Source organism: Petaurus breviceps, unplaced genomic scaffold (assembly GCF_028583685.1).
Source record: "Petaurus breviceps papuanus isolate PSGF00001 unplaced genomic scaffold, PetGlider_PUasm1.0 90919, whole genome shotgun sequence".
NCBI lineage: Eukaryota > Metazoa > Chordata > Mammalia > Diprotodontia > Petauridae > Petaurus > Petaurus breviceps.
In genome coordinates, this window is record NW_027187378.1 from 30,498,511 (window position 1) to 30,509,499 (window position 10,989).

General features: G+C 48.5%; 1 protein-coding gene across 2 annotated transcripts in view; it reads right to left on the minus strand.

The window, feature by feature from the left end:
- Positions 1-461: 461 nt before the first annotated feature.
- Positions 462-10,989, minus strand: part of BMP1 (bone morphogenetic protein 1) — a 56,435-nt gene continuing 45,907 nt past the window's right edge. The window contains exons 16-20 of one of the 2 annotated variants that reach the window (XM_069075709.1): positions 9,054-9,179; positions 7,442-7,569; positions 6,803-7,016; positions 5,401-5,651; positions 462-1,273 (exon numbers count right to left, since the gene is read on the minus strand). In XM_069075709.1, coding sequence (XP_068931810.1) covers positions 1,139-1,273; positions 5,401-5,651; positions 6,803-7,016; positions 7,442-7,569; positions 9,054-9,179 — 854 coding nt within the window. In that variant the 3' untranslated portion in view covers positions 462-1,138. Of the gene's footprint in view, positions 1,274-5,400; positions 5,652-6,802; positions 7,017-7,441; positions 7,570-9,053; positions 9,180-9,554; positions 9,930-10,989 lie in introns of those variants that run through there. The other variant, XM_069075710.1, reaches the window with a different exon arrangement.

Here is a 10,989-nt window from a genome sequence, read left to right on the forward strand (position 1 = left end):
CACACCCCACACACTCAGGGATGGAAAAATCCAGATTGACAAGGAAACTTACTTCCCCCGTCCTTTACAACACCCCCTCAACTCTCAGTACACGATCTCCCTAGGGATATATTCTCATTCTTCTTGCCAGTGGCTCAGTAAAGTGGGGGAGGGAGGGTGCCTGTGGATGCAGGTTCTGCGTGCCCTGGTGGGCATGCATTTTTGCATGCCAATGTGTATTGTATGTGCTGTTATGTCTGTGTGTTGTGACAACGGGTGTGTATTCTTCTGCCACCATGTTTGAAATAACAGCCCCAGGGGACCAGAGAGCAAAGGAAGAGTGCTGGCCAGAGAAACCAGGTGTCCTGGCTCTCTCCCATGCAGCACCAGACACACAGCAAGCCCACACATCTGGAATCAACATAGTCCCCCAGGCATGCATGTGCCGTGGAGGCACATCTGGCGAGGTTAGTGAGTACATCGGTTGTAACACTTTCAGTTTATTGGCTGGGGTATTCCCAGATGGCTGACCTCACTGCCCCAGGGAAAAGAGAGGCCCCTACACTGCCCCATCTCCCCATTCCCCCAACCCCACCCCCATTACCTCCCTCACCACTGCCCATTGGACAGCCATGCTCTGAAATCAGAGTTTAAGAATAATACCAAAATGAAGTGGGGGGAGGGCAAAGAAGGAGGGTTGGGTTTGGTGGTGCATTACAATGAGGTTTTTGCCGCTGACTATACAGAATATAATTTGGAGAGGGACAAGAAAGATGGGGGAGTCTTCCTCTCCAAACAGATCTCTCCCAGATCATGGTGGAGTGGAGGCTGTGGGGAGGAGGTGCTGCTTGGAGAACACTGGTGTCTTCAAATGTCTCCATGAAACCTTCATCTCCTGGACCATCACCTCTCTCAGGTACAAGAGAGGAGAGAAGAGCAGTGGGGGAAGCCATTGAGAGAGAAGTCTGGTCCCCCTACCCCCAGAGACTCAACTGATATCCAAGGCGGAGGCTGTGGCTCCAGAGGGGGAAGGGAATGGCCTCCCTCTGTCCCCTTGTCCAACCACTTAAGACAGTCTATGGGGAGGAGAGGAGCTGGTATCCGAGGGGAGGAAGCCTTCCTCTTCCCTCTGGGGATGAAGGGAGAGGTCACTTCCTGCTCATTTCCTGCTGTGAAGGGTGTCCTGGAACTTGGTGCTGGTGTAGCGAAGATGGAAGCCTTTTTTGTTGATGGTGTCGTCAGAGTGGAATCTCACCAGGACCGAATCTCCAGCTGAGTACACCTCCTCTGGGGGCTATGGGAGACAGGGACCAGGGTGAGGGTGGGGATACTGTCTTTTTCCCAGGCCTCCTCTAAAGGGATACCCCGTTTCCCTTTAGAGACCTCAGGATGGGCAGATGAAGAGCCCTCCCTCTGAGAGAGTACAAGAGGACCTTTAAGGTTACTGAGTTTGACCCTCTCATTTTACAGGTTAGGAAACTGAGTCCTAGAGAGATTAAGTGCCTTGTTCAGGGTCACGCAGTGACTCAGGGTCTAGGGCAGGATTCAGACCCAGGTCTTCCTGACTCAAGTCCAGCCCCCTCATTTTTTAGAAAAGGAAAAATGAGGCACAGATAGAAATATCATATCACACAGCTTGCCCCTGAAGGAGGCGAACAGAGGGCTTTTGACAACAAATCTTTACTACTTCCTTGCTGGAGTCCCTAGCTCACTTCAAGCCTAATAGGAGGGCATTGGTCAGAAATTGTGGCACAATTGAAAAACACTGGATTCCTAATCTATAGAGAGGCCCGAGTTGTTAGTCCTGTACCTTGCTGTGTGACTCTGAATAATAGTATTACTCCTCTCTAGCCTTTGTTTTCCTCATCTGTAAACTGAGGGAGAGGGACTTTTATCTCAAAGAACGCTTCCAGTTTTAACATCCTATGTGTATTATTTCTGGATTGCTCTCTCTCTCTCTCTCTCTCTCTCTCTCTCTCTCTCTCTCTCTCGCACTCTCCCCCCACCCCCACCCCCAAATATCATTTTTACTAAATTCCTTGGTCTCTTCAATGTAGGAAAAGACTTGTGCAACAAGAATTTGAAGAAGGCCAGCTGGAAAGACAGGTTGATTTAGGAGGATGACCCTGGGTTCTCAAGTCAGGGTCCAGCTCAGCCAATCACTAGTTCTGTGAGCTTGGCCAAGTCCCCCTTACTCTGGTTTCCTTACTGGTAAACCAAACTAATAATTAATAGCTGCCTTCCTTACCCCTCCAGATTGTTTGTAAAAAAGGAAATGAGATCATAGATTCAAAATGTTATATCCTATTCCTCAAAAAAGGCATTCTTTTTTAAACTTGAGATTTCGTTTGTATAGTGAATTACTAAAAAGGAAACTCACCACCACCACCACCACCACCACCACCAATGTAGATCAGCAACTTTTTTGTCTTAGAAAGTTGCCTGGTGTCTGTAAGGTTAAATGACTTGCCAGGGTCACATAGTTATCATAGTTATTGGGTTGGCCTGGAACCCAAGCCTTCCATACTCTGGGGCATCTGTAATTGTACTACACTGCTTCTCACCTTATAACTATGTGGTTGATTTTTTTAAAAATAATTGTTTTTCATCCATTTGTGCCTTAGAAAAGGTTGAACAGGACAGTGTTCTCTCCAGGCTGATTTCAGTGATGGGGATAAGCTAGAGAAAAATAGAAGATGGAAGCAGTCTCCCCCAGACCTAAGGATTTTACCATTACACTGCCTGGTGATTCAGTCCATCACTCTTAAAGAGGGAGGGGTATTCTCTGCTCTTTTTTCTCCTTTGGTGATCTCATCAGCTCCCATGGCTTTAGTTATCAGCTCTACAGATTTTTTTCAGATCAATATATCCAGCCATAGTCTCTCTTCTGAACTTCAATCCCACATCTCCAAATTGTCCTATTGGACATCTGAACTGGATGGCCCATAGGCATCTCAGACTCAACATGTCCAAAACAGAACTTATTTTTCCCGACCAAAATCTCCCTCTTCAGACCTATTACTATTATTACTAGTAGAATTATTACTAGAAGTAGTTGTTTTTCTCTTTCGGGTGAAGCAATGATGCCCATTATCACCACCTCCCTGCTACTGAGGAGGGCACCGTCACCCTCCCAGGTTCACAACATAGGTGTGTTCTTTGAGTCCTCATATTCACTCACCCCATATATCCAATCTACTGGATGAATATTGTGATTCCTTCCATCACAACATCTCTTGATGTATTTCCCTTCTCTCCACTCAAACAATCATTAACTTCATTCAGGTCCTTATTACTTCCCACCTGGATCATGACTTCTAATTGGTCTATCTTTCCTCTACAAAGCTGCCAGAGTGATTGTCTTAAAGGTCTGACCAGGTCTGGCCCTTACTCAATGAATTCTAACGGTTCCCTGTTACCTCCAGGATCAAATATAAAGTCTTTTGTACTTTATACATTTGCTACTTTTCTAGTCTGTTCATCCTTTGCTCTCTTCCATGCCCTCTAGAAGGCCCAGGGATGTTGGCCTACTTGCCTGTTCCTCACATGTGATACTCCACCTTCTGTCTCCAATGCCTGGAATGCTCTCCCTTCTCACCTCTGCCTCTGCATGTCCCTCACTCCTTTCTGGACTCCACTCAGAGGCCATCTTCCCACTTCTTTCAGTCACTCCAGGCTTTCTCTCTTAAGTTACCTTCCTTCTGCTCTGTCTGTATCTTGTATGTACATATTTATTTACATGCTGAATCCTGCATTAATATGGAAACTCCTTGAGTGCAAGAAACTGCTTTTACATTTTTTTGGCCTTTGTTTTCCCAGCACTTAGCAGACTACCAGGGATATAGTTGGTGCTTAATAAATGCTTATTAATTGATTGATGATGGTAGTCTTTACTTTCTATGCTCAGGGTGGGATGCTGTCCATAAAATAGCCTTGATACTGGCCAGGCTGCTGATCGCTGCACCCAGGTTGCCCTTTCCTCCCACCGGGGGACCTGTGACCCCACAGAACACTAGGTATTCCATTTCAATTCCAACCTGTTCTTGTCTAGTGGTGGCACATGCTAAGGACTTTTCTCACCAAATCACGACTGAGTGCTGACTGTGTATAAGGCTTAGAGAGTGGGGAAAAAACATGAGTCCTGAGGATCCCGGTAAACGACCAGACTGCTGGAACTGGGAGACCCTGAAACTGTCCCCATTCATTTACCTCATTCCACATCTTCTACTGTCCAAGGTGGGAAGGGAAATGTGAAAGCAGAAGGCTGCTTTGGGCAAATTCCTTATTCTTCTTGGCCAGGGCTGGGGTGTAGTGGAGGGCATAGGTGGGGAGAAACTGGGGGCACAGGAAGACAGGAAGTGAAACTGTGGTGCCAGGGTCTGGTCTAAGAGGAGGGCCAGGAAAGAATTAGGTGTGTGGTTTCTGGACCTTCCTCCAACTCCACCCACCCCCACCTCCTTCTCCCTGCTTCCCTTTCCCCAACCCTTTGCCATTTACAAAGGCTTAATAAAGCTCTGCTTCCATAAAGGCCTGACCAAAGCTAGTAAGCTACCAGCTGTTGCAAGGTCTTTAGTATTTAACTTGTCCGGAGGCATTCAGGTTATCCCCTAAGAGTGGCCCTTTAGAGCAAGAGAGCAGGGAGGTGATGGGAGGGTTGGAGTGTGTGTGTGTGTGTGTGTGTAAGAATGGAAGGGAATGGAAGCTTAGGAGAAGGGTGTTGAAATAATTTCACTGGAATAGAGAAGAGCAAGAGATTATATAGGAAAGAATTTTTTTTAAGGAGAGAAAAAAAGAGAAAACATGGAACTTATGTTGGACTATTAGGCTTTGCTCTCCCCTCTGGGACATACATTTTTAGGGACCTCCTATGGGTGAGGGGGGGAGACTCCTAAATGCAAGAGGTAGCTTAGTGCCATGAACTTGACACAAGGTGGGGACGTTTTATATGTGGGCAAAAGGGACACAGAATGTGGGGAGAGTTCTTGCTAGATTCCCTGCCCTTCCCACATGATGCAATGACACAGGCATCTTGCCCCTGGCTTGTGGTCTCTTTCTAACCCTGGCTGGAAGACCCCTAAGCCTATTTGGCAGCAGAGATGTGGGACTGACCCCTTAGAGCAAACAGAACTGCTCCTTAAGGTCCCGTGGTTTTGGATCTTCTCAGGGCAGGCCCAAGGCAAACAAGGACTTCAGCTTGGAGTAGATCGGAACCTCATGCTTTGGCTCCATTTCTTTAGGGTCTTCAGAGATACTCGAGTAGCCAAGCCAAATATCTCACCAAATAACTCTAAATCACCAGCAAATCCTCAAACCACTCAGGCCTTCCCTGTCCAGATCCACGGACCCCATTTCAAGGGACAAGAGATGAACCCCCCAGTACAATCTATCTAGTGGAGGATTAGGTGATGGGGAAGAACTCACCCCTGAGCCGCAGTAGCGCCCAAGCCTGGGGGCTGCACTGTCATAGCCATCAAAGAGTTCCATGTAATCGTAGCCACAGTCAGCCTCCTCTTCCACCTCGAAGGTCTGGAATACCAGCTCCACACCATAGCCCTCCTCTGCCACGATGACCCACTCACAGTCTGATCCCCCAGGATAATTGTTGTCCCCAAACTGGGCATGGGAGTAGAGGTCCTTGGTCTTCACTTCTGCCCGTACGTGGCCACCACACTCTGTACACAGGAGTAAGAGACACATGCCCGTGGTATGGTGAGGAAGGCAAACAGGAGAGGGAGTAAGGTAGCTAATGACAACACCTCCCTTTTCCTTCCTCCTTCCTCTCCCTCCTTTCCTCCTCCTCCTCCTCCTCTACCTCCTCCTCCTCCCTCTCTCTCTCTCTCTCTCTCTCCCTCCCTCTTCCTCCTTTCCTCTCTCTTTCTCTTTTCCTTTCCCCCTTCTCCCTCTGTCTTACATTTCCCCTTGTGCATAACCAGGAGCCCAGACACTGCTGATGTGTAGGGAGGGGGTGAAGGGGTGAGAGCAGGTACATAACAGAGTCACAGGAAGGGAGATGAGGGAGAGGGGCCAAAACTGCAAATGGAAGAGGGGGAAAGCTGGGTGTATGCAAATCAATCAAACATTAAGCAGTCATTTTAGGCCTGTGCAAAAGGCCAACCTTGTACAACCAGTAAATATAGTACACGTACTCAGATCTCCCAGCAGACATCATGTTCACCCCGTCCCCACCAGACTGACTGGCAGCAATGCCCTTTTGGCCCCCTCTGCTGGGAGATCTCCAGGTCAGTACCCTTTACCTCCAGCAGGTCTGCTCTCCCCCAGGAAGCCTCACCTGACACCCTAGCCCACAAAGATCACCAACCTCCCCTCTGAATTCTCACAGGGCTTAGTGTTTCTACCAAAGGTATTGTTAGATGTCTAATCTCTCCACCTAGACTGAACTGACCCCAGCAAGGCTAGCATGGGAAGTCCTCATCTTTTTATGTGCATGCAGAGAGTCTACTGTGCTTCCTCCCAAAATCTCATGATCCTTCAAGGCCCTGACCAATAGCACCCGACTTCCTCCCAGGATCATTCCCACCTAGGGATCTCTTCCTTGTCAGAAACCCAAGAGAAACTTACTGAATAGAGCACTGATTTGGTACTTGGTACATTAGTCATTTTCTTATATGTAGAAATACATCATGGCCCCCTAATTAGATTGTGAACCACTAAAAGTCAGAGCCTGTGTCATATTTTTTTGCATCTTTCACAATATCAAGTACAGAACCCTATAGACAGTGATTAAATGAAAGGACAAACAGATGAATGAATGAGAATGCTGAGCCCAAGGCCTACCCTTTCCAAACCAAGTCCCAGGTCCCACCTGTGGAATGAGAAGCCTGGAAACCCTTTCTCTGGACAGAGTTGTCAGAGTAGAAGCGCAGGAACATGCGATTTCCTGTGGCCAGGACAGGTTCGGGCTTCTTGCTCCCGCAGAAGCGGCCCAGGACAGGGGCTTTGGCATCTCGCCCATCATATACCTCCAGGTGGTCATAGGTACATTCTGGCTGCGACTCAATGTCCAACTCTGAGAAGGTCTGGAGAGAGGGGAGAGAGGAGGAGCACATAAGCCAGAGGGGTAGGGGCAGGAGGAGCATAGGGCAGTCCCCTTCCAGCCTCCAAAATAAGGCCACCCTGCAAGAGATGCCCACAGAATGGTCTAGTGGGAGGGTAGACTAGAAGGGGAGGCAAGAAAGAATGGCAGAAACTGTGAAAGCTGCAGGACTGGAGGGAGAGGAGACAGAAAGTTACCATTCTCAGGGGTGGGGGTGCCCTATGTCTGGGTCAGGTTCAATCGTACACCTAAGGCTGGGCACTGTCACTCTCTACAGCTATGCTCACTTGACTCAATTGCCCAGGTGCCAGCCCACCCTGTGACTTATTCCAGAAGGTGGAGCAATAGGGGATCTTGGCCAAAGGAGGTCAGAGGAGGGAGAACACATGTACACGTGTGGCATCTTACCAGTTTGACACGGTGCCCAGCAGTGCTAGAGATAGACCAGGTACACTCTTTTTTGCTCGGGTATTTATCAGGCCAGTTGGGGCTGGTGATGGTGCCACTGGTGGATGTTACCTTGTGGTCACAACCAGCTGTGGGGAAGTGGGGGAAGGGATCAGCATGGACAGAACCTCTACTCTGCCTGTGCAACCCCTGGGAAAGAACTCCTTTATTTGTTTGAAAATGGGGTTTTGTGGGCTATATTCCCTGTCATTTATGTACCCAAGGGAAAATCTAGCTGGTTGGTCCTACTCGCCAGTAACCAGGCACAAGACCATGTGGTGGTGGTTACCTGAACTTACAGGTTTAGCAAAAAGGAGGACCTAAGTAAATTCTGAAGGGTGAGTGTGGCAAATTCAGACCTACAGAAGGATGACAAATACTGTACCCAGTTGGACAGGAATCCCCAAGAAACAAAAGGCCCTACTAGATCAGGGAAAAAAAAGGGCAGGTGGATGGGAATTCAAAATCCTGCCTCATTCACTTACCATCTGTGACCCTGGGCAAGTCACTTAATCTCTCTTGGATTCAATCTTTCACATGTAAAATGGGGGTTAATGATAGCCAGAGGGATAGGGGCAGGAGGAGCATAGGTCCTACCTCACAAGGTTGTTGTGTGAGGATTAAATGAGGTAATACATGTAAAATGCTTTGCAAACCCTAAAACACAATATAAATGCCGGCTGTTATTATTATAACCTTCTCCAGTGACAAACGACAGTTTGATGACATCATGAGTAAAGACAAAAGTGAGCCTAGAATCACAACCATGCCAGGATGAGGCATCAGATTTATAGGACTTGGATACTGTCATTTATGGTTGATTTGCATATGTTTCCCAATGTTAGCTCATACATGTTCATTTATACTGGTTTACCTGTTAGTTTACATGTGTTTACACATGTTGGTCATATACCCAGATTGATTTTAGGATTCTCAAGGACAGGGATTATATTTTAATAAATCCTTGTGATGATTAATTACTTTTCAGTTAATCTATGAATTGACAGTAGGTAAATGGGTATTTTCAAAGTGCATAAGAAAATGGCTGCTCTTTGTAAGTAATTTGCTGATGCTATTAACTGGTTTAGCAAATCTTTTATTCCCACATAATATAGGTAAGTCGAAGGTAAACTTTGACTCAGACCATGTTGGAATGCTAAGGCTCCAGCTATAAAGTAGACTTAGTCAAGTCCAAAGGAATGGAGCTTTCCTATTTATTGGCACAGTAGGGAAGGGGGAGAAGAGCAAGCATTAAGTGCCTACTGTGTACTGGATGCTGTATTAAATGCTTTACAAATATTATTCCATTTTGATCATCACAATAACTCTGAGAGTTAGGTCCTGTTATGCTCTCCATTTTGCAGATGGGAAAACCAAGGGAGACAGAGGTTAAGTGACTTGCCCAGGGTCACATAGCTAGTAAGTACCTGAAGCTGGATTTGGACTCGGGTAGGTAGGTATTCCAGACTCCAGATCCGGTACCCCTTAGTGGTCTTTAGCACAACATCCCAGCTTCCTCTCCCTTGCTCATCCCTCAGGTACCAGGACAGGCATCTCCCATTCTGGACCTCACCTTCCTTGCAGTCATGCTTGTTGTCATGGAGGACGAAGCCGCTTCGGCACTGGCACTCGTAGCTTCCGAAGGTGTTGACGCAGTCCTGCTGGCAACCGCCATTGTCCTTGGAACACTCGTCCTTGTCTGTGTGGGAGAGAGAGCAAACACAACACAAAGCCCTCTCTGTGGGCTGGGGGCAGGCATGGCAGGGCCGGGACAGGGGAAGCAAAGGGCTGGACTCCTGGCAGGGGGAAGAGAGGCCAGGCCTTCTTCTCCCGAGGGCGAGGGCAAGCTGAGGCTATGGGATCCAGAGGTCAGAGCATTAAGCAGTAACCAGATGTGGGAGGCCTAGCTGTGCAGCCCAGGAATAATCCATGATGTGGGCAGAGAAGGTAGGAGGCAGAAAATGGGTTGGGGGGGAGTAGGGAAATGCAAATGGCCGACGTGGGGACCCCCTACCATTACCTGCTTACTGGACAGACGGACAAGTGGAAAAACAGACACATGGACAAGCAGACTGCAAGAGAAAGGAGCAGGACGCAGGGGTCCCTCTTTTACTTCACAACAGGAAATGTCACAGACACCATCAAAATGGGAAGGGGTGGGGTGGGGAAGCACCCGAGGGGGGCAGGAAAGGGAGAAGAGGAGAGCACCAGTTCTGTCCGGCCAGGGTAGGGGGACAAGGAGACGCAGGCCGGAATGGAGGGAATAATGGAGTTGAGGTGTGGGTTGGTGGGACTCGTGGCCCCCCCTTTCGTCCGAGGTGGAGTTCCTGAGTAACAAACAGGCTGGAAAGGCCACACTGGCCTCACTGAGGGGTCCGGTTTCTTTTCTGCATTCGGTTTTTGAGCGGCTGGGGGCGTCCCCGGGGTGGCTGCAGTGATGGCCTTTTTTCTGAAATGAGAGAGACAAGAAGAAAAAGGGACCAAGAGGGGAGGGAGGGAGAGGTAGGGGGTCAGGAAAGAAGAGCAGGTAAAAACCACATCCAGGATCTCAGAAGGACATTAAACAGGGGCAAGGGGAAGTGACAAGGAGAGGGTGGGCAGTGTCAGGGGCATGCAAGACAGCCATATCCAGGAGCAGCCGGATAACAGGAGGGAAGCAAGGAGGGCAGCAACTGTGGCATATAGGAGGGAAGCTCTGGACAGGGAAGGCAGGGTGATGTGTGCCACCCACCCAGCCCCGAGGAGAACCCGTTGGGAGGACCTGCTGCACCAGAGATCCAGGGAGTCTGGGGCAGGAGTCAGGCAAGGTGGAGAAACTGATTCTGGAAAGAAGGGAAGGAAGGAAGGAAAAAGGGAAGTAAGGGAGGAAGGAAGGAAGGAAGGAAAGAAGATAGGAAGGAAGGAAAGAGGGAAGGAAGGAAGGAAGGAAGGAAGGAAGGAAGGAAGGAAGGAAGGAAGGAGGGAGGGAGGGAGGGAGGAAGGAAGGAAGGAAGGAAGGAAAGAAGATAGGAAGGAAGGGAAGGAGGGAGGAGAGACAGCTCCTCTGTGAGAACCTATTTGTCCTTGTAGTGTACTTGCTGGGTCTATAATAGAGCATCCTGGACATACAGACACATGCTCACCAGGATGTACAGATACCCACACACTCACTGCTTCACTGATGTACTGTGACACATATTCTGGAGAGACACAACTAGGCACAGATTCACATTCAGATAGAGACAAACACATCCAGAGAGAAGCAGGCACATGTATACACACTCTCTCTCTCCCTCTCTTCTCACTCTCCTCTATCTCTCTGTGTCTCTGTGTCTCTCTTCTCTGTCTCTGTGTGTGTGTCTCTCTCTCAATCTCCTCCTCCTCCATCCTTCTTTCTCCTCTCTCTCAATCTCCCTCTCCTCCTTTTCCTCCTTCTCTCCTCCCCTTATCTCTCTCTCTCTCCCCCATATCTCTCTCTCTCTGTCTCTCTCTCTGTCTCTCTCTCTCTCTCTCTCTGTCTCTCTCTCTCT